Source organism: Dipteris shenzhenensis, chromosome 31 (assembly GCF_047967505.1).
Source record: "Dipteris shenzhenensis isolate YYH24624 ecotype China chromosome 31, Dip_SZ_1.0, whole genome shotgun sequence".
Taxonomy (NCBI): Eukaryota; Viridiplantae; Streptophyta; class Polypodiopsida; order Gleicheniales; family Dipteridaceae; genus Dipteris; species Dipteris shenzhenensis.
Window position 1 is genome coordinate 13394105 of NC_141626.1, and position 24112 is coordinate 13418216.

The following is a 24112-nucleotide window of genomic DNA, read 5'->3' on the forward strand; positions in this document are numbered from 1 at the left end:
ACTCATCTATGTCAATAAGCTCAATAAGGAAATAGTAATTGACATGACGTCTTACATGTATGAGTAAAGTTTATAACTTGAAGTAAGTATATATGTTAATGTCTTCATACATACATGCTAATTATCTCCATGTACACACACACACGTGCGTGCGCGCACACACTCACACACACGCAAATATGGTTCCCTCTTTGGATACACACACACACACACGGGCACGTGTGCACACACGCACACACACACACAGATGTAAGGAAGGCCCTAGCTCGTTGTAGACGGGTCAAGCTACTCGTCTTATGTAGGGAGAGCCTTTAGAATAGTCAACACTTGTGGGATCCTCTGATCCACATCTCTCCTAATGGGATGTCCTTGCTTCACATCCTCACATCATGTAGTCCACATCCTTGTGTGGCTACTTTAATACATTCCTACACCATGCCTTCGTCTCTGATTTATGTGCTCATGTTACCATATCTCAACACTTCTTGTGCTATGAGAAGTTGTCATGCAACTACAACAAGCTGTCATAGAGATAAAAGAGGCAAATAGCATAACAAGTGAACAAGGTGAGATAGTATGTGCAAGTAGATGAAATAGTAGTGAGCAACAAAGCATGGTGGCCACTACATGAATAGGTGAAGGAGGATGCATGGTGGCCACTGGATAATAAGAAAGCTTGAATGAAGAGAAGAAACCCTCAAAACACATTAAATACATAATGGTAGATTATCAGTAACCAAAAACCTAATCACACATCACCAAAATTAAGCTAAATCACAGCTGATAAATTGGTCAAATTGAAAACAACTTCAAACATGGGCTCTAAATTAGCCTTTTTCCAACATATTAGCGAAAAATTAGCCCAATGAACCTTAGTGTGGTTACACACTGAGGGTGCCCGCCAAGTTGAGGCTGATATCAATCGCCCAAAGTTGATGGGCAGCCAATCTTGCCCGGCAAGTTGAGCTGGTATCTATGGCCCAGACGTGATGGGCAGCCAATCTGGGCCGTCCATTCCCGCAGAGGCAGTGTGACACGCGGAAAAAGGGGGCAAGTTTGAAATTTAAAACCAACGAGTGTGTGTTGATTCCAAGAACACACAAACGCCACAATGCATGAGAGCAAACAACGCCTTTAAAAAAGAGTGCATTATTGCACTTGAGTGGCACGGCCCTCAAAATTCCCTAACGGTCCTTGTTTCAATGTCAATCTGCAGTTCTCATGTCTCCACCCCCGCCCTCATTGGAACCAGTGCCCTTCCTAATGTCTTTCACATCATTTCTGAGCTCCTAAATTCTGTCGTGGAGACTCGCATTACTCAAATCCGCACTTTCCTCTTCCGCTTTCCTTTTTAGAGCTTCGGCACCTCACACGATGAATCATGATACACCCAGGTAAGTCCTCCGATTTCATTCTATCCTTCCGCTGAAACCGAACGCTCCCTGTTAACATTTTTGGTCTTCACCATACCTTCAATGCTTATGGTACACGTTTGCCTAGTTTGCTCACATTTGTTGCTTAGCGAAACACTACATTTTTCAGCAATGGTAGTCAGCAAGAAGACGATGTTTTTTAACCCTCCATTTTTGATCGATGCCATGGGCAATTGATCTGTTCTTTATCCTTCTACGTGGACTAGCAGTAGCATGCTCTGATCCATCAGGATCAACTGCTGTGAAATACTGCTATGGTCGAATGGTACCTAACTGCGATGCTCAAATGGCATGTGTGGATCGGCATTTCAGAAGTGCTAAAATGGGTTGGGATTCGAGCTCTCTCCCGTGTGGTAGCAAAAGGCTCCGTCCTGCAGAGGATGAAGTGTACTTGGACAATTTCCATGTGCAAAAGAGATACTTAAGCGAGGTAAAATTTTTAGTCCTTTCTTCAAATAAGATAATTGAATCTCTGCTGAAGGGGTGCTTGAACATTTAACTTTATTTGAAGACAGGAATTGGAAAGTGCACTTTCGTGTGGGATTCCCTAAGGCATGTATTAATTTGCAGTAGCTCTCTTATGCTTTATTATTAAAGACTTTTAGTTCACCATACAGATTTTGCCTGTATCCAGTGGAATGCGCAGACTATGCTGCTCATGGTAAGTGAAAGGGCAAGTATCAAAGATTGAATCAACCTTCCACGAGATGATGAGGGGGTCTTTCAAGGTTTCTAAAGGAGTTTTTTGGCTTCCGTGCTGTATTTCCCTTCGCAGTTGTACAAGGTTGATAGCCTGCAATTTTTGTACCAACATTCTTCAATGCACCCCGTTGCAGCTTAAATGAAGAAAGGGGGCACTTATCTTTTATGAGACTGCTGTTAAAGTTCCAACGGTCATCATAACTGACTTTGTTCTTTATCTTTAAAGGAAAAAACCTTTTGTAGAGAGAGAGAGAGAGAGAGAGAGAGAGAGAGAGAGATTTTCCTTGTTTGTACTAAAGCGGTCTCCTTGTTGATCGAGCTTGCTTGAGGTGTTAATCTTTTAACAAGGTGAATGATCATAAATCATTCATAAGGCATGTCCTAGATTCAAAATAGCAAGGAAGATGTGCAGTGCGGGAAAGAGGGCGGAGATGATGAATTGAAAGCTCATGAGAGAGAGAGAGAGAGAGAGAGAGAGAGAGAGAGGGGGGGGGGGGGGGGGAGGGGGCTAAAAATGTGGAGGATTTCTAGAGGGAAAAATAGCATGTGGAGAGGGAACAATCCCAAGTAAATCATAAAATCATTTCAGATTTTTTGAAAATTGAAAATGGCTATTTTCGCTTTGTTGTGAATCGCCTTCACTTAGTCCTTCCTTTCGGCAGGCCCAAAACTATTTAAGAGTAGATTTTGACATGAGTCAAGGATCACCACCGCACGGATCTGAACATTTTCCCCCTTTGAGCCTCCAACAAAGTGCCCTCGCTTAGAAGTGGCCCTGTAGGCTTTCCAATCATTGGAAGGCCTCTCCATTGTTTCCATAAGCTGGACACTATTGAGTTGGAATATGCATGGTCTCCATGATTGGGCACATTAGTAGCTGAAATACTTGATCTTATGGAAGAAGTAATAGAGAGCCCTCGTTGATATCATAGTTGTGTTCGTACGCGTATGGTTCAGCCAACCATACGCGCATGAAATAATTATTCCGTACACTTATGGTATGGCCAATCATACTTGGTCTTTTTTCGGGGGGGGGGAGCGGGGGGAACTGGGTTCCTAGACCTTATGAAAATGTTTTTTTATCAGTTTCTTGACGTTGAAACTAATACAAGTTTGAAGTTGAAAGTTTTGTAGCTCTCTGTCAATTAAATGTGTACAATGTGTGTGTGTGTGTGTTTTCCCACAAAAAAAAAGTGTCTGTGTGTGTGTAAAATTAGGGTCACTTATGATTCAGCCTTAGGGATCCATACTCCAATCATACTTTCGTATCAGTATGCAGCATGCATATGGTAACGTATCGGAAAAACTATGATGGATATTCTCATGCTCTAGGAGCACTTGCTTCCAGTCGTGGACATCGGTTGAGGGAACCACCTTCTTCTAGGAAGGGGCCTGGATATTTGGTCCCTGGCAATGGGATAGAGGCGAGGTGTTTACATCTCAGTGGGGCAAAACTTGGCGTGGGATGTGTAGTGTGGATGGGTTTGAGGATTGGGGATTCTTGTGTGGGGATCCTCAACATTTATTCATCCGCATGCTACCAAAGAGAGGGCCCTTTTGGCACCAGTTGATAGAGTCTTCCAGTGTTGGAGGCGACTTTAACAATTTGGAGTTCGTGAAGGACATTCGCTATTATGCCTCCCTTGAACTGGGGCATGTGAGAGTACTTTATCTTTTAAGACAGGGGTCGGGATCCTTAGTGCAAGGATGATTTCTCCAGAGTGCGAGGAATTCTTAGTATCACCTTTTGGCAGCGTTGGTACAATGGTCTCTTGAAGGGATTGGGTAGATTTTAAGTAATGAGGGAGAGAATGAAACCCCATAGGTGTTGGCAGCCTGGGTGGAGGTTTAGGTCCACATCCCCAGTGTAGGCATTATAGTTAAGAGGCTCCCTTCACGGTGAGGACCTCTTAGAAGCCCTTAAGGCTCTCTTAGCGAAGAAATGCCTAGACAAGCACATGGTTCATCCTTGAAGTTCTTTCGTTGCTTTTGGGAGCACTTTCACCCTCCCTCGCGTTTGGCCTTTTGGAAGATCTTCCGTTCGGGGATGCTCCCCTAGACACTTGCTCAAGGCTAGATTTGCCTGATCCGAAAGGATGGATTGGGCTCTGTCCACAGCTTCTTGAATCATCCACGACATCTAGATAAGTTTTATATAGGAGAGGAGCATCCTAGACAACATCTTTGCTTTTTGGGAGGTAGTAGATTGGACACTAGAGAGAGGACTAACCTTTTGATATCTTCCTATTGGATTTCGAGACAGCTTATGACACGGTGGATCGGGCTTTCTTAGAGGGGCACCATGCTGAGGTTGGGCTTTTGAGACTAGTGGGTGCAAGGGTTTTTTTTCCCTCTACGTAGTTCTAGCTAGATTCTCATCGGGGGAAGGCCTTCTCATTCTCCCACTCATTGTGATAGGCCTGTTCTATAGCCCCCTTCCTTTCCTTTTTGTGGTAGAGGCACTAGGGTATTTCCTCCGTTCACATTGATTTGGCAAGAGGAGGAGCTCCTGGACTCTAATTTTTGATACACCCTGTTTGTGTCATGCTCATGTGAGAGTTTAGAGGTTTGGCTTTCCTTGAAGGTGCGGCGTTGATCTTGATTCTTTGTGGGGCATAGACCTTATCTTCTTATGGATTCCTCTTTGGCAGATGGTCCTCTACTAAAGTTTGGGCAGACTATTATTGGTAGGGACAGCATTGATAGTGAATCAAGTCATTTTGGTGACAGCAATTGCTTGGTATATCGCCGTGCTTTCATAGGGGGTGCATGGGCCAATTGAGGCACTTGGTGCGCAATTTCTTGTAGATAGACTCGGATTGCATATGTAATACTCGAGCATGGGTCATTTGGAAGGCAATGATTCTATCTTAGGTAGGGAGGCATGGGTTTCATTGATCACGAGATACAGAGCAGGGCGATGCAAGGGAAGCTCATTGCTAAGGGTCTAGCTCCAAGTTTTGCTTGGAAGCTCTTGTTTCAGTAGGGGCTTCTACGAAACACTCCACATACAAGAGGACAGTGGTAGTAGTCTCTCCGATGGTCTTTATAGAGGCCCCTTTCCATTGTCATTGATGCGAAGCTTGAGAGTGTTGCAGCATCTCTTAGGCAACCTCATTTGGGCCAGCCCCTAGGGCAATGGCGTGTTTGCACAACGGCCCCTGATATGGCACCCAAATGTCAAGGCTAGGAGGATCATATGTTGCGATTGTGCCAGTGTTGCGGCATCTCTTAGGCAACCTCATTTGGGCCAGCCCCTAGGGCAATGGCGTGTTTGTGCAACGACCCCTAATATGGCACCCCAATGTCAAGGCCAGGAGGATCATGTGTTGCGATCGTGCCAGCACCTTGGATAGGTGTAGTGGGATTGGTCCAACAAGATCTCAAGGGCATGGAGTTGGCAGATGCTGAGTATGTACACCAACCTAAGAGGATCCAATAGTAGGAGGCCATCCCAAAGGCATGGCGGGAGGGGACCCCAGGTGCCAGAGACCCTCCACACGGGTTTGGGCAAATCTCTAGGACAAGAGCTCCTCTCAAAGTCTTCTATTTGCAGCAGGACCGGGACGCGGTCTTCTTCAACATAGGCTTGAGTGGGCTACTCGAGATGGATTCAGAGTGAGGGGTTTGAAGATCCGAGGGACGTCTGGGTCTTAGATTAAGTGGAGTGGCAGAGGATCAGAGTAGTTGGCCGGCTGGGCCGAAGTTGGTCCATTGACACCAAACCATTTCGATATGGGCAATCTCACTCTAGGTTGCACCTCTGATTGTGAGAAGGTGCAGTGGGATCCAAGTGAGTGGTTCTAGCCAAATAGGGTAGGGCACTCAGATCAAGTGGCAGAGGTGCCCTTCTTTTCCTACACCACCTGCATTGATAGATGACTTCATTTGGACGTGTTAGCTTGAACCCCTTATGGGAGCAGCATTGGCTTTTCATCCTGCCTCAGGACTAGCTTCTGCCCGAGGAAGATTTCTTAGTTCTTATGGTTGGTAGCTCATGGAGGTCTGCCCACAGGACCTTGCTTGGAGCAGATGAGGTTGGATAGGATTCGTCACTGTTGGGTACCTTCAGACGATAGCTTACTATGTGTGGACTTCATGTCTGGGAATGTTCCAGTGACGTTCCTGTGCACTGTGCCTTCAAGGAATGACGTCCTGGATGTTTTGGAAGGGGAATGCCATTCCCTGGTAACTATGGTTTCTGCAAGGCATGGCTTGCAGGCATTTTTTACACTCTCATGGATTGGGAATCCGCTGGTTGTATAGCCCTTCACCCTGGTTGTTGGGCCCCTGTTTCTGGGTTTTTTGAGGGAAGGGCACAATATATTTGTTGGTTGTTTATGCACACATCTTTGCAGGTTGTCTATTCACACAACTTTGCAGACTACATATACACAATGCTTTGCAGGCTGTTTATATGCTACAGAGACATAGGAAAAATGGAGCCATGTACATAGATATATTGAATTACAATAATAGCCCATGTTATTCACACGACTTTGTAGGCGGTCTACACAAGCTTTGCAGGCTATATATACACAATACTTTGCAGGCTGTTCGTTGTCTGTCACTACTTGCACAACGTTCTCAGGACCTATTTGCATGATAGCCTCCTGTATATGACCCCAAAATAAATGCACCTGTAATTGTGAGACTTGGGAGGGAGGCATCTAAGGCTTTCGAAAGCATAGTGCCTTTGCAACGAGACACTAAAACATTATACACATTTTACCTACGTACATCTAACCATCCATCAAACAATATAGTGTAGCCATACTTCTTCCATGTTTCCTTCAAGGGCTGTAGCTGCACTTCTATGCATGCTCTTTCCCGCTTGGGCTCTCTTACCGGCAGAGCTTGAGATGGAGGGCTCTCCCACTTGCATCCAATGCGGCTGATGGCCCTCATGGTTTTCATCCATTAATTCGTCTTGGTCACATGAAAGGAAATGGCACACCGTATGAACAATCGGGTGAGCTCCCTAGTTGCCTCTGCCATTGCTTCCCTCTGAAAACCAGCTTGGATGCTAGCCCTTTGTATAAAACATCTCTATGTATTGGAGGGGTGTCTCGAGATACATCACGTGCCAAAGGAGTTCTCTTTGCATGCAAACCCGACACTGAGGTGGATGACAAATGGCCACTCTCTAATTCTGCAATGCCACAGAATTCACCTCTTTGGGAACGGCCAGGTGCTTCCGCTTCCACCCTTCAAGGCTATCCCGAACATCTTGAGGAACATGGGGGCATGGCCCTGCATCTTTGTTTGGCACATGGGCAAGATGGCCTTTCACATGGGTGACACTCCCCGATTTGACCACTCCACAATACAAGCATCTCCATTTTTTGGATCCGCCGGACCCTTCGTAGCTCCTTACTTTCTCTACATGTTTCCAGAATGCATCCGGAGCCATGTGACCTGTGAGTCAAGAAGAGAAAAAGGAGCTGTTTTGGAGCTGAGAACTTCAGAAGAAGGGGCTGTTTTAGAGCTGAGAACACACTATACAGAAAAAGGGCCTGTTTTAGAGCAAATAACTCAGAAAAAGAGCATGATTTGGAGCTGAGAACAAGGGGCTTTTGGGAGTTGAGAACTAAGAAAAAGGGAGCTGAGAGAAAAAGGGGCTGTTTGGGAGCAGAAATTTCAGAGAAAGGGTCTGTTTTGGAGCTGGAAAAAGGCTGGGACAGCCTGATTTCAGACTATCCTTGCAAATGTCTGCAAGAGGAAGTGGTTGGGTGACGGGGGTTGCCAAAGGAGGCTGAGTAGAGGCAAAGTGAAGTGACAGTTGGAGGGTGAGGTGGAAATCGCATGTGCGCAGGGGGGAGCAGAGAAAAATGGTCGATGGGCCGTCTCTCGGCAAATTTAGAGGGGGATTATTCCATTTCGGGCTTCCCGAAATGCTGTTTCTGGGCACTATGCTCACTACAAGTGCAGAGGGACTCAACGCTCACTGCTGAACTGCGTGCTGATGGAGATAAGGGACTGCTCTGATGTAGGACCCTAACTGTTGCTGTCCAGACTGAACCGGGCCTGTAGAGGAGACCTGTAGATGCCCAGGATGGGGGCAGATCTGCTGCGGACTGTCCTGGGCCTGAACTGGCGGTGGTGGTTGTTGAGAACTGAAGCCCCAAATGGCCCTAGAAGTGGATGAAGAATGAGGCCAAAGGGGTTGCCTTATATAGGCATTTAGGGCAGATTGACCAACCCTGGTCAGCTGGTCAACGCGTCAGCTTTGACCAGGTCAGTCAAAAAGTCAACCTTGACAAAAAGGTCAACGCGTTGATGACAAGAAACTCTACTCTGCGTTTTCAACCTGCGTTGTCTTCTGAGGCTGCTTGGCGACGGTGCTGCAACCTCTGGGCATCATGCCACGGGCTGTGGATGCTTGTGACAATGTCAAATTTCTTTGTGATGCTGAGAGTTTTTAAAGCTCTTTGTTACGCTACGACGCCTCCTATGGAGGTTGCCCTTGCACTATGAAGGCTACCAAGCCTATTTTGAGTCATCTCAATCCTTGAGGGCCCTTTAGTTGGGCAATTTACGCTGCTGTATGTTGCTTAAGGGTATTCAAGCCTCAAGAGCTTGACCTTTTAAGGATTATGAAAACCTGTTGCAGGGCTTAAAGCACATAAGAAAAGATGTTATGCCGAGAACAAAGAAGACATTGTTACTATTCTAAGGCATTGTTGCTCATAGTTCAAGCTCTTGTCATATGAGCTGTGAAGCTGACAACTTTTTCAAGACACTTCATGCCTCATGGAGTGACTTCCCTTCTTGCTACTGTAGTCTCCACTGTTGTTGCTCGGCCGTTTCATTGAGCTGGTTTGAGTTTTTCTTTCCTTCGAAGGTTGATTCGTATCTCCAAAGGAAACTCTCAACGTTGGGAACATGATGTAGGGTCGAAATGCATTTCGGAGTCTTCTCCTTGTTATTAAGATGTTTGCAGCTTGGGCGACATGCTTTCGTGTTGAAGAAGCACTTTACTAAGGGCTTGAAACCACTGTTGACATGCTATTTTAAGTAGAGACCACATTCAAGGAAGAGAGTCCTCGTGGGTCACTCTGGACATAGGAAAACTAGACCTGATAGAGGAGATTTGTTGTAGCTTGACAAGTCACCTATACCTAACAACAAGAATTTGGAATTGACGTAAACTAATAGAGAAACAATCTCTCCCATACTAGTTGAAGCTAAATCCTTCAAGTGAGCATATCTTGAATTCCAGGAGTTTGTTTGAGGAGCTACAATCACCAAATCTTCAAAAAAATAACACCACCAAGGGGCGATTAGAGGTAACTATGGCTTGAAACATACACACTCCTTGAACCATGCAAGGGTGGATGAAGACAGACTAGCCCTTTGTCTGTGATACCATGTTGAGAGACTATGGGATGGTGGGAGAGGTGAGAGAGATAGACCTCCAAACACTAGGATGCGATACAATACAGACATTATTGAACAAGTAGAAGGTTACAATGATATAGAGACAACACTTTGAGAATCCTAACTGTCTCTTCACACAAACTTTACATTTGAGACATGTCCATATCACCACTTGTGTACATTCTCAACAAAAGCATATACATGTATGCAAACCCTATCAAGAACTTATCATAAGTGAGCCACTCTACACCCAATGCATGCCATTGAGGTATTAGAGGAATTATTGACATTGTGGAAAGGTATTTCATTGTTCTTGTATGAGGATGGACATCACTACCTTCGTTTAACAGTGTGTAGTATGTCAATAGGCAAGGAGCGATTTGGCAAATATAAAGGGCTTACTCAAGCTCCCCTATTCCTTAAGAGAGATGGGTGTTAGAAACATGGTGAAGGGAGAGAGAGAGAGAGAGAGAGAGAGAGAGAGAGAGAGAGAGAGAAAGAAAGAAAGAAACTATTATTATCGTCCTCTGGGGGCCTGAAATCGACCCATGGGACCCAATGGAATGTTACAAAAAGTCTCCTTCTTTGAAGAAGGGTGGAGTGGACAGCTAGCATGTTGCTACTTGTGTAATACATTGGTCACGGTGTGCAAGGACCTTGGTAATGTAATTGCCCAAGGCTGCGAGGTGAGGATGGGAAAGCAAGCTCTCCAAACTGTTGTGATGCTGCGTGACATTGCTGAAATCTTCTCTTAGATGCTCATATCGCGGACATGTCAAAAGAACATGTGCCTCATTTTCCACTTCATCTAAGTTGCATAGCTGGCAGAGTCTTTGTTCCCTTGATACTCCTTCCCATGCTTTTTTCTCCACTTCTAGGGAGTGTGATCGAGTTCGGATGATTGCGATGCTTCTTCTTGCCTTGAGAGAGATAGGTGTGCATATATATTTGTGTGCTTTGTTCTCTTTCTGAGAGTATGTGGTCCAATAGTTGGGGTTGATATTCTCACAATAGTTAGAGAGAGAGAGAGAGAGAGAGAGAGAGAGAGAGAGAGTTAGGGTGTGAGGAAATGATGCACAAATGAAGACATAATGAAAGGCTTTCATTCATTCATCAAGTATGACAAGACAAGTGAAGTACAAGCCTTATATAGGCTACCTAGTGCACATGGCATAAGTACCATGATGACACGTGGCACTCACACATGACTCACACACATGAACTAGTACTACACACTAACACATCACCACACTCTTTGACTATGATATCTCCAACACCCCCCTTCAGAGCAAAGAGTGTGAAGACCCAATACGCAAGAGTAAACGGATCCCCCCTCCACCCAATATTGCAAAGAGCAAGTCCAACTATCCAACACCTCGCGTGTGATAGTGGCTTCTTAGTCAGCTTACGACCTCAAGGGCAAACCATCACTCGTCACCCCCCCCCCTTACCCTGAATTGGGTGGTCAATACCATCAAACCAAAGTAAAAGACAATACATTCATTTTTGGGGGACAACCCAGGACAAAGGACCTCTTATTGACTCCAAAGACATTCAATTTAGAGGGACAACTCAAGGCTACTCAACACAAACATAGAAATATTTTCATTCATTTTATGCATAGCAAGGGCACAGAACCCATGATCCCAAAGTAGCTACCGCACAAGAGTGTGCACATCCTGATGCGAAGAGGTATGTCGGTGAAGAACCAGGCGAGGATGCCCTCGAATGATGTGTCGATGAAGTCCATAGAAGCAGCTACCAAGGGAGATCATGTCATGACTCTCAATGTGCTGACCGGAGAGGCACTAAATGCGAAGATCTTCAAATTTGAGCAATTATGCCCAAAGGAGGCAAAATGCCCAAATGAATGTACAAGATAGTAATGAAATTACATGGATTTTGAGAAATCCCCAAATGTCTACATGCAGGGGACTTCAATACAGCTCAAGGGATGTAAAAACAGAAATGCCCTAAAATTTGAAAATTAGGGTTTGGAAAATTTTGGGGCTTTTCAAATTTTCTTGCAGCAGAGTGTTCTTGCAACACTTAGGAGCACTCAAATCATAAAAGCCCTGAGCACTCAAATCATAAAAGCCCTAAAAATTTTTGGAAGATCTGAGCAGATATTGCAAAAATCAACTTTTAGGGTTTTGGGGCAGTTAGAGTTCCGAAATCTGCATGGAGCAAGTCGTGGGCTGGAGTAGAGGCGAAGTCCACCTCGAAAATGACTCTGTTGAAGGTAGATATGCAGCAGTAGCACCGAAACCTTGAGTTCGGCGATGGAGAGCTCCACACGTGCACACCTTGAACAATGTGCCGACCAGCTAGCTAGGTGCAGCTTGTAGGAGCAAGGCTGATACGGTGCTAGAGACTCGACAATAGCAGCGGTAGTACGGCAGATAGTACGTGGCTGTATGGCATAGTACGGGCAGATGCAACGACGATTGATACAAATCGTACGGCAAGTCGTATGGTCAATCATACGATTGTACGACAGAGCGTGCGATCAATCGTATGACAGCTTATGGCGAGGCTTTTGGGCTGATGTTTGCAACTGATGGCGAAGCTTCCGGGCTGATGGAGATTCCAGGTGGGCAGGTAGGAGTGCAAAGGGCTGCAAGGGAAGGAGGCGGAACTGAGGCAGCTGCAGGCTGCAGGAAGAAGGGCTGAAGTTGTTAGACACTTGCTTCTAATTACAGACAGATCACGGGAGTAGCACCAATATTGTTCCACCCAGCCAACCTTGCTGAAGCGTGAGAGCTGACAGAGAATTTTCGAATTAAAAACATACGTGAACAGTGCATTCTCTTCTCTCACTAACTCCAACAAGCCCCCATCTCCCTAGATGGATCTAGATGCCACATGTCATCATCATAGGTCCTTCCTAATGTATCTTTTCACCCCTCTCTTGGGATACTTTAATTTCAATTGCCCCTAGGCACATTTCTTGCATTAGGCCCTTAGCCTTGGATCCACCTAGTCTGGTGCTATCAACCCTCACCTAGGACCTTGACATTAATTCCCCCTGATCATTTACATGAAGCGCAAACAAATATATTACAAACATAGATCCTTTAAGGGAAATGTCGACTGATTCTTCCGAGGTCATGCTACCTCGGCTAGAGCGTAACATTCCTTCCCTCTTCAGACATCAGCGTCCTCGATGATAAAGTCTGGGAACACTCTCCGCAACTGGTATACGGATTCCCAGGTAGCTTCGGATAGAGGCTGACCATGCCATGCAACCAACACCGTGGGTATCTTCCGATTTCGTATTTGCATTGTTCCTCAGTCCAGGATTCTTGTTGGTTTGCGCCTTGCATTATCCTCTATCTCTTGAAACAAAACCACCCCTTCGATTAGTGAGTCACCTGTATGTAAAAATTTCTTTAAGCGCGAAACATGAAAAACCGGGTGCACCTTACACCCCTGTGGCAATTCTAATTTATAGGCTACCTTGCCTATTCTCTTTAGAATTAACCACGGCCGACAGTATCGAGGTGATAACTTAGCACACTCTCCTGAAGTTAACGACTTCGAGTGCGAAGGAACTTTGAGAAAAACTTTTTCTCCTTCCTTAAATACTCTTATAGACCGGTTTTCATTCGCATACACCTTGGCTCTATCCATAGCTTGGCGGATATTAGCTCTCGCAAGCGCTAGCATCTCCCGCATCTGAACCACAAAGTTCGCGGCACTAGGCACTTTCTGAGGTACTCCAACTATAGTCGGATTTGCTGGTCTATAACCATAGTTCAGCTCAAATGGACTGAACCCTGTAGAGGAATGTTTTCTATCATTGTAGGCAAACTCTAATAATGGCAACCACTTGTCCCACGCATGTTGCCTCAATGACACATATGCCCTCACCATATCCTCTAAAGTCTGGTTGACTCTCTCCGTCTGACCATCCGTCTCAGGATGATCCCTACTACTCATTCCCAACTCAGTCCTTAGTGTCTCAAATACTGCTGTCCAAAAATGACCGGTAAATTTGACATCTCGGTCTGACACTATGGATCTAGGCAATCCATGCAGACGAAATATATGTCTAATAAACAAATCCGCCACTTGCGGGGCACTAACAGACTCTCTAGTTGGAATGAAGTGAGCCATCTTGGTTAGACGATTAACCACCACAAGGATAGAATCATACCCTCCTTGTGTCGTAGGCAGCCCTACAATAAAGTCCATGGAAATGCTCTCCCACTTACCTAGTGGTACTTCCAAGGGCTGTAAAAGTCCGGGTGGCTTCACCCGCTCGGCCTTGCTTACCTGACACGAAAAACACCGTGTCACATATTCACGAACATGCTTTTTCATCTTTGGCCAAAAGAAATCTCGCTTCACGAGATCATATGTCTTCGCGACTCCTGGATGTCCCGCACACGGGCTATCATGGCACTGTCGAATGATTCTCTGCCTGAGATCATTCTGACAAGGTACTACAACCTTGCCATTTCTTTTCAGCATACCATCCCTTATGGTATATCTTGCATATGTTTGGTCTTTTTTGGACGCCAGGTCATCCTTTTTGTTTTCCCCGGGTTTTAACACACGAGCCTTAGGCCATAAGCTTTGGACAAACTCGTCCACCTTTTGAGTTTCTCTGATCTCGGTCATTAGAGCACTCTCTAATACCGTGAAACTCATATTGTGCATAATGCGAGACAACGCATCAGCAACCTTATTATCTTTTCCTCTTCGGTACCGAATCGTCAAATTAAACTCCTGCATGAGCTCTGCCCACCTAGCTTGGCGGCCCCTTAAGTCAGGCTGTTTACAAAAATGTTTCAAAGTATCATGATCCACATCCACATAAAACTCTGAACCATATAAATAATGCCTCCATGTTTTCAAAGCATGGATAACAGCATACAACTCCAATTCATGAGTTGGCCAATTTCTTTGAGAGGGAGAAAGCTTCTTGCTTTCAAAGGCTACTGGCCTTTCCTCTTGAAGGAGAACTGCTTCTACCGCAATGCCACTTGCATCGGTTTCCAGGAACAACGGTTTCTGGGGATCAACTATTTTTAACACCGGTCCTGTGACCACCGCTTGTTTTATGGTGTTAAAACTTTCTTGTTGATTCTGTCTCCATATAAAAGGTACTTTATCTGAGGTCAGATCAGTCAATGGCGATACTATTTCGGAATATCCTTTGATATGCCTTCTATAAAATTGGACAAATCCCAAGAATGATCGCAACGCGGTGAGATTCTGAGGGATTGGCCAAGTCAGTATCGCAGCCACTTTCTTTGGATCCATTTCTATCCCCTCTGGAGTAACTATGAATCCTAAATATTCAAGCCTAACCATACACAGTATAGTTTTCTTTTTATTTACATAAAGACTGGCTTTCCTCAAAGTACTGAACACTATTCTTAAGTGTTCACGATGCTCAGTAATACTTTTACTGAATACTAAAATATTGTCAATAAAATGTACTACAAACTTTCCGATATACGGACGTAGTAAATCGTTCATAAGCATGACGAATGTAGCAGGAGCATTGGTAAGTCCAAAGGACATTACCAAAAACTCATAATGACCAAACCTGCTTCTGAAAGCGGTGTTATGCACATCCTCGGCTCTAATCCGGATGTGATGGTAGCCACACTTAAGATCTATCTTATTGAAAATCATGGCTCCATGTAATGCATCTAGCAAATCATCAATCCGAGCCATAGGATACCTGTGCTTAGCAGTGATATTATTTAATGCTCTGTAATCTATACAGAGGCGAAACGTATCATCCTTTTTCTTCTTTAATATCACTGGCGAAGCAAAAGGTGAGAAACTTGGTTGAATTTGCCCCAACTTGAGGTATTCTTCCAGTTGTCTACGCACCTCCGCCTCTTCAGTAAAACTCATTCTATAGGGAGGTCTATTTACAGGTTCTGCCCTCGGGATCAGTTCAATCTTATGCTGAACATTCCGCTCTGGAGGTAACCCGTAAGGTAGTTCATCCCTAAAACATTCAGAGAACTCCTCTGTTATAAGATTAGCCAGCTTGGCCATCTCACCACTTTGCGCAACATCAGTACTAGCCTAAGAATCATCAATCGGCTCTAACGATGCTGTACAAAGGAATAAAAACTCTTCTTGAGCTTTACGGATTTCCATCACGGAAACCAACGGTCCCTGAGGTATATCTTTCTCCCCTCGTAAGACATAAAGCACATTATTCATCTTGAATTGATATATGTGCTTTTTCCAATCAATGGCTGGATTCTTCCTAGAATGCCACGCCATACCCAGGGCTATATCTGCATGAGCAAGCTTAGTCATTTCAAAATCAAGCTTCTCAGCATAGTCCTGAATACGAAGCTCCAATTGGGTAACCCTTTGGTCCCATACTTCAGTTGAACTTCCATCTGCCATCCTGACTGTATACGCATAGTCAGATGGGTTAGTCTTTAATTTCAGGCTCTTCACGAGCTTGGAGTTAATCACATTGTGAGTTGACGCCGAGTCAAACAACACAATGACATCATGATTGGCCACTTGCCCTTTCATTTTAATTAACTCTGTATCATTGAAGCCTTCTCTCCTCGCCTTTTCTCTTTGCTCTGGGTTTAAGGGAGACTTAGACCAAGCCTGGGCTGCCATTGGTGTTACTTTCCTCTTCACCCCAATGGTGGTACTTGATTTAGGAGTTTCAGCTGGTTTCGCTTGCTTGGCTTGACCACTCGGCTGAGAACCACTCCCTTTACTAATCCATTTCTTCTTAAATCCAGATTTCTTTAGGTACCCATACTGGGTCTCGACCTGTGCAAACCCACTTGGCCTGCTGCCCTTGGCATCTTCATAGTTCAGGGCTATGGCTATTGCATCATCCAACGTGTTCGCGTACTTAGCCCGAACTTCCATTTTGATCCGATCATTCAATCCAAATATGAAATCTTTCACTTGGATTGATTGAGGCAGGGGTTCATCGACCTTCGTTACGCTCTCTCGAAACTTATCAGTGTATTCTGCCACTGACAAATTTCTCTGACGAAGGTTCCTATACTGATCCCAAGCTCGTGATGCTTCTTCAGGAGGTAAGAAGTGTTTCCTGAATTCTCTTTTAAACCCCTCCCAGGTAGTGGATGCTATACCATCTTTTTGTTGTTTAATCCACAACCGATCCGCTGCCTCACTAAACATGTGGGTGGCCTCGCGGATCTTCTTGATGTCATTTCAGATTTCACAAATGGCGAACGCCTCGTCCCATTTGTGTAGCTAGGTCTCAATGACATCAGAACTACGGTCATTCATCCGACTAGAATACTTTTCCGGCCTGTAATTGGCAATATTTGGTACTTTAGCCTTTCTAGGCTCGATCGTATGGACACTAGACTCCGGTTCCATTGGAGCCTTTCCTTTCTCATCTCGAGAAGGTCTGGTAGACATACTGTGTATCACTCTTCTAAGTTCAGACTGCCCTGCATTGGCCTGTAACTGTTGCGCTAATAACTGCTGCAAGGCATCCTCAAGTAATGCAATCCTGCCAGATAAGGTGTGAGCTACTGGGCGCGACACCTGCTGGGTCGGTCGGACTCCTGACTCACCAGGGTCCCCTCTGGAAGCCCCTTCTTCTGCTTCCATTCAGGTCAATGGGTGTTTTTAAAAAAAAGAAAAAAAGAAAAAAAGACACTGCTAGAAAACTGTATTTACAAACTGACGCAATTCAGTGTACTGACACTCTGACACAATTCCCTATACTAGGGAATACTTGCAATCCCAGATTCACACTAACTAGGCATTTGATACAGGCATATATCCCAAATCCCGCTTTTCCCTATACTAGGAAAATTCCTGCAAGTCAACTCAGACTGAAACACACAGGCATAGTGTCAAGCATAATCTATCCCTGCTATAGCATCGAACCTTCATGCAGACTAATTAATAATAAAACCCTCTTCACGCAAACGGAGCATCAACAAAACTAAATCAGGAAAAAAACACCGAATTGACGGATGTCAAAGAAAGCTCCCTGGTCGATCACTCTTGCTACCTGATTTGATCCCTTGGACTTTCACGTATGCAGACATCCCGAAGCCTGCAGCCTCCACGTACGGCCTGCTCTCTGATCGCAACTACAGCAGATAAATGAAACTGGTGGCCAAAGAAGTCCCAGCATACGAGTTGTTTACGTGCCCTTAGAGGGCTGCGACTATGAGTCCGTTGCACGAGCCCCTTGATTGGTTGGTCGACGCCGCGCCTTCCAGAGGCCTTTCTTCCGTCTGACGATTACCAAATCCCCTCTCTTGGTATCGTGTATCCTTCAGATTACGTTGTTCTCGCCAACCTACGGGCTAATTACGTAACGCTAACGATCTTTTTTTTTCGTCGACCGTCCAGCCACCACACTGTTCTGCGTCCCGTCCACGTATCGCATCGAAAGCCTCACGTATGTTTGGAATCTCTACATGAGCGTCAATCAAAACTCTCCGTTAAACCCACGAACCACCTCGCATCTCGTGTCTGCGCTCTGGTCCTTGGACGACCGTTCGTGTCACTATGCGCTTCACGTACTAATTCACCGTCTGTTTCACAGGTCTTTCACCAGTAGCCTACGCTGCAACTTTCGTTTCATCGTAGATGACGAATCCCCTGTCATCCTCTAGCCCTGGCTCTGATACCAAATGTTATACACTTGCTTCTAATTACAGATAGATCACGGGAGTAGCACCAATATTGTTCCACCCAGCCAACCTTGCTGAAGCGTGAGAGCTGACAGAGAATTTTCGAATTAAAAACATACGTGAACAGTGCATTCTCTTCTCTCACTAACTCCAACAAGCCCCCATCTCCCTAGATGGATCTAGATGCCACATGTCATCATCATAGGGCCTTCCTAATGCATCTTTTCACCCCTCTCTTGGGATACTTTAATTTCAATTGTACAAGCCTTATATAGGCTACTCACTCATACACTAGCACCTAGTGCATATGCGATAAGTCCCATGATGACACGTGGCACTCACACATGATGTACACACATGAACTAGTACTAGATCACCTACTACTACACGCTAACACATCACATCACCACACTCTTTGACTATGATATCTCCAACAATGGGAAAATATTACCTTGGGCTTTGTGTCAAAATTCCCAAAGAGTGGAAGATATTATTAGGTTCTTGCTATGGTAGATAGAATCATTAAGCAAGCATAATTCATCCCTTGTAGAAAAAACATTACAACACCTCAAACTGCTAAATTCATCATTCAAGAAATCTTTATACTTCATGGCTCGCCTAAGACCATCACTTCCATGACGACTTTGAATTTTGCACACACATACACACACACACACACACACACATATATAAAATTCAATAAGTGATTCTTTGTTTCAACAAATTATAGGAATCCCCATGGGCACTAATTGTACCGTCTTTTTAGCAAACTTTTATCTTTTCACTTATGAAATTGAGTTTATGCAACGTCTTATTTCTATCAATACCTGCCCTATCATTTTACATAAGCTTAGCTAAGTCAGGCGTTTTATAGATGACAGATGTTCCTGACTTTCAAGACTTTATATACAAAGACGCTTGTGCTTTTGGAGAAGGAATCTATCATCGTGACTCTTGTGAAGTGAATTGCACTTCAAGAGGGGATTCTTGTGTTTTCTTAGATCTTAGACTTTCTCAATCTACCATAGGATTAGAGGTTGATATGTACGATAAACGTGAACAACCTGAATATAGTGGTTTAGACATTATAAAAATGCCTCACGTGGACTCAAACATTTCTGATTTGGCAAAATATGCAAAATATGTAGTCATTTCTTCCCAATTCCATAGATTTTTTTGCCTTTGTACAACTAAGGAGTCTTTTATCCCTCAATGTAGTAATTTGATCACTTTACTTTTACAGAAGAGGTATAATCCAAGGAAAATAATGAAAAAAGTACGCACAATCTTAGATATGAAGTCTTTTATCTATGGTGTATTGGCCTTAGGTATGTTTAGAATGATTGAACATAAGCTGAAAACAAAAAGCGGTGAGTTGAATAGCTTGTTTTTCTTTTAGTTTCAAAAGAGAGTTTGATTGAGTATGCTTGTGCTTTGTAAGTTAGGAATGTATTTTTGCCTCTTTGTAGGAAGCAATACATAAGTGTGAAGAGTCCATTTAGCTTTTTATGTTTTAAATGAGAGAGAGAGAGAGAGAATTCCAGTTTTTTGGAAGATTTTGTTTCTTGACTTGCTTGTTTATTTTTGCTTAGTCACTGTCTTCCTTTCTTTTTCCTTTCTTGTTTTCTTTCTCTTTTGTTTATTTGACGTATTTTAGTAAGCATTGGGTTTGCCCAAGAGACTCCGCAGGTCTTTAAAAACTGAGCGGGTCATAGTCCATGTCCTTGACAACCCATTGCCAAGGAGACACTGCGCAGTGGCATGAGAATACAACCAGTAAATAACATGAACCAACCGAGGGCCAAATCCCAATTTATGCATAGTCTGAGAAATAAAATCCCAATGGACAGTATCAAATGCTTTCGCAATGTCCACTTGCAGAATGAGAACATCTTGTTTAGAATATTTGGCATACTCGATTGCAAGCAAAACATTGGAGATATTGTCAGTAATCTGCCTTCTGGGAACAAACCCATACTGCCTGGGATGAAGTCCTGCCTGCAAGATAAATCGAACCCTAAGGACAATCATCTTGGCAATGAGTTTGTAAATGACTGGCATAAGAGATATGGGCCGCCAATCAGCCATTGTCTCGCACAACCTTTTTTTTGGGATCAATTTGACAAGGCCATGCTTCCAAGAAGAAGCAAGAGATTGTTCTGCCCAAGCATGATTGATCATAAGAAGAAGAGTGTCCTTGAGATCACCCCAAAATGCACGGAAAAATTCAACAGTCAATCCATCCCAACCAGGAGAGCTGCCTTTACGTAAATGACTCAAAGCATCATCCAGTTCATTAAGCATAAATGGCTGCTCCAATGCATGAGCCTGTTCTCAAGACAATATAGGCTGAACATGCATAAGAAATTGAGACCTAGCTGCATTCACTTGCATCGAATAATCAGGATGAGGAGAAAAGAGATGCTGAAAATGACTAGAGCATTGCGATTCCAATTCTGATTTGGAGGTGGTCCAGGTGCCATCATCCTGCCTGATCCTGCAAATATCCTCCTTTCGCCTATCCGCGTGCAGGCTTTTAAAGAAGGCCTTGGAGGAGCAACCCTTATCCAAAAGGGGTTTCATGCGAGCTCGGATTTGCCACTTCTTTAATTTGCAAAGATCATTTTGATGGATGATATGAACCGCATAAGCCCAAGAATCTTGTTCAGAGGAGGTGAGCTGCCTATAAGAGCTGATTACATCCATTTGTTGCTTGTGAGATTGAGCCCATTTCAGCTTAAGCCTGAGGTTTTTCATGTGACTCCGTCCATAATCTTGAATAACAGCCTGCAAGCGATGTGCAAGACTGATCCAAGCAAAATCCATGTCCTCCTGAGCATGTAAGAGGAGGGGGCGGACGACCCTAATAGGCCACTCTATAGAGGGAGTTTAATGGAAGAACACGTTCATGGATAGCTGCAATCACTCTATCAAGTACACGCCACACAAACTATTGAAGTCGTGCTCAAGCTTTACAATAAAGTCGTGGTCATTCAAGAGAGCATCTGCATCAAATCGGTACCAACCATCCTTCAAGCTAAGAGAACTCTTATCCCAGACCCTAATATGGACACCTCACGTGTACTTTGCCACTTGGCAAATGAGGGCCAATCCATGCCACAAGCGTCTTTAGGCCCTTCCAAGCTAGCTTAGAGTTTAGCAATCTCAGCTTTCACCAGGTCACTGCATCCAAATACACTAACCTTTGAAGCAATCCTATTGGACACTACCAATACATGCCAAAAAGCATTGCAGACACCTAATTTCTTGCATCCCACACGGACTACCTTGAAAAGCCACCTCTAACCTTTCGTTTAATATGACAACCCAAATAAATTCATTGTCTGATAAACCCACATATTTACAGTTCTGTTCATTCTTGAGGATACTACTGATGCATGCAGCATGCTATTAAGCCTTGTGGACATCCAGTCCTCTTGCAACCCTAAAGTAGACACTGGAATCCAAGTTAATTTATTAACAATAAACCCATACAGGTTTTCATACATAAAATCCACACATACGCACACTATGCCAACCCTAGGTTACATTAACCACATTCTGTCCTCTCTAAAGACATCTGTCAACCAATCCATCTGATGTCATGTTGCATTTTGAGTAAAAGATATGCTCTATCAAGTACAATTTCACACACTACTCAAAATCTGCTCAAGCCATAGAAGGAAATCAGCTTAAAGAACACTTGGGTGTTCCCTGAGAGGATCAGAGAAAAGGGAGGAAATATTTGAGAGCAAGGAGAGTGAGGAGTGTGTGGATGAGGTTATGTGTGTCGAGGCAGGTAGGACAGTTGAATTCATGGGGTTTGATGGGCTACCTCCTATGCTTCAACCTGTCAATCCCAAAATGTCAGAGTACATCCAAGGTTGTTAGGCCTAAGCTCTCTACTTTAGCTGGCCTTCCCTTTTATTGCTAAGTAGTAGTAAGATGGAGAAGGCAGGAGAAGTAGGACATCTGTAGGCTTTGGTGGCAAAAGGAAATGGTGGGCATTGGCTAGTGTAAACATCTTGGCATGGATGGTATTCTCCTTGACATGGGAAACCTGAACTTGAAAAGTCGCGTAATTCATGCAGTACTATTAGCTGTCAAAAATCTATGAAGAGATTCCATATTGATTGTTAAGCAACCTTCTGCTCATCAAAGTAAGCTCATTTAGCTCCATCTTGTTTAACGCATGATTTGGCATAACTTGTTTGTAAAGGTGCATTATAAAATTTCTCATCAGATGCTCTTGGCAGGTCATGGCTTCCAGCTTAAATGGTTTGAAAGTTGGAGATTCACTTTCCGGAGGTGCAAGAATGCCCCCTCAAAATTATGACCCGATGGAATCTCCCTCTCTAACAGAAACAGGGTGTTTGTCTAAGTCCTTATCTTCGTTTCCAAGTAACGGGTAAGTGAACCTATTAACCAGTCTCCAGTGTTCTTGTCTGTTTGCAATGTTTTAAAATGCGTACATATCTTTGCTCCTTGCTTATCTACTTTTTGAGGCTTTACATAGACCAGAGAAAACAATCTTGCCATAAAATGTACATTCAACTGTCTGTATTTCTCCCATAACGCATTTTTTGTGCAGGGAAGAATTATCTACCCTGGATTCATCTATGTCTGATGATAGCGATGAAAGCATTTGTTATCGGGTCGGACGCTATGGTGACACATCACAGCGTATGCCAGTCTCTCTTTCTGAGGCTTCAAAGCCAGCATCACCCTGGAAGGCCCATAAGAGTGGCACTTGCAATGGTACTCAGCCCGTAGCCACAAGTTGCACTGGCATGCCTGGATCATCTGCTCTGTTGTCTACACCATCGATGCCATTGCCCTGTTCACAGTCAAAGCAACGTGCCCCAGATGCTGAAAGTCGGTTCCCACCATCACCTAGTGATCCTTGGTACTCTGCAGACCTTCGTCGAGCTGCACTGTTGCGCTCATTGCAGATGCGGGCTCAATCACCAGTGGCCGCTTCAGATAATGTTGCTGTTGATGATTGTTTGGATACGTGTGTGCATGTTTTAGCAGAGTCAGAGGATCAGTGCTCTCCGAGTTCTAATTTTGGTGAATCTTCAGCGGAACAAACTGCATGCAACCATGACTTTCTTGGATCTCCTGTACATGGCACATTTCCTAGCCAAGTTGGGAGAGGTTCTGGTCGTGCAAGAAGTTTGCTTTTGGATGAATGTGCAAGTGTGGCACCAGGAAATTTTGATGATGCATTATCATCTGACCTGGAGATCAGCTCTTTAAATACAGGAAGGCCTCAGGTTGACAGTGTACTTGGCATGGGCATGAACGTTGACTGCAGTTTTCCCAGTACGTATACAGAGGAGGTGTCAGAAAGTACAGACAACATTGCAGACGTTTTCAACAAAAGAGGAGCATCATCTCCAAGGTGTGTATCCCTATCTGCTGTTGGCCAACAGTTGATGGAGCATTGACAGTAGGTAAACAGGATAAGTTATTGTCAGTTAGGATTTTAAACGTGATGGTCTGTTTACTTGGCACATGAATCAGCCAAGTTTCTTATTTGTTTTACATTTTTTGCCAGGAGGGAGCAACTATGTGATTACTTCTATAAGGGTAGCCTGGGACGTAGGTCTGCTCGTAACATTTCCAAGCAGCAATAATGCTTTTCAATGGAGGACAGGCCGTGCTTTCTTGTGAATATTTGTAGCCCTAATTCCTTGTTGGGCTGTAACCTTGTACTTAAAACAATGCTTGAGTGCTCATTGCTATTGCAACATCAAGGGGAATCAAGGGAGCAATGAAGCGGTAGACTTGCTACCAGAGCCTCAATTTTGTCATCACAGAATTTGCAGAAGTGTGATTCCCATCTGTGATGTATAATCAGACTGTTTTTATGTCACTTAAAGTGCGTATGCTGTCATTATCTGTCCTAGCATTTGATCTTTCAAGGATGGGATTTGGAGCAATGCATTAATGTTTTCA

The 24112-nt window shown here is 44.1% G+C and overlaps 1 protein-coding gene across 3 annotated transcripts; it reads left to right on the plus strand.

Moving 5' to 3' along the window:
* Positions 1-1133: 1133 nt before the first annotated feature.
* LOC147881058 (pollen-specific LRR extensin-like protein) lies at positions 1134-24058 on the plus strand. 3 transcript variants are annotated; one of them, XM_087369860.1, is made up of 5 exons: positions 1134-1394; positions 1746-1863; positions 22408-22559; positions 22743-23555; positions 23712-24058. In XM_087369860.1, exons 1-5 carry the CDS (start codon positions 1375-1377, stop codon positions 23788-23790), a joined length of 1182 nt encoding a protein of 393 aa, XP_087225986.1. In that variant the 5' UTR covers positions 1134-1374; the 3' UTR covers positions 23791-24058. The 3 variants fall into 3 exon arrangements, with proteins under 3 accessions (XP_087225986.1, XP_087225988.1, XP_087225987.1); XM_087369862.1 differs by lacking the exon at positions 1134-1394 and adding an exon at positions 2051-2094 and having other exon boundaries at positions 1743-1863; XM_087369861.1 differs by lacking the exons at positions 1134-1394; positions 1746-1863 and adding an exon at positions 2074-2161.
* Positions 24059-24112: the final 54 nt, after the last annotated feature.

Bases quoted from the DNA above. Each gene is read 5' to 3' on its own strand.
- LOC147881058 (XM_087369860.1), top strand. From the start codon at position 1,375: ATGAATCATGATACACCCAG. The intron at 1,395-1,745 runs GTAAGTCCTCCG...TCGGCATTTCAG, and splicing joins ATGAATCATGATACACCCAG to AAGTGCTAAAATGGGTTGGG. The intron at 23,556-23,711 runs GTGTGTATCCCT...ATTTTTTGCCAG, and splicing joins AGAGGAGCATCATCTCCAAG to GAGGGAGCAACTATGTGATT.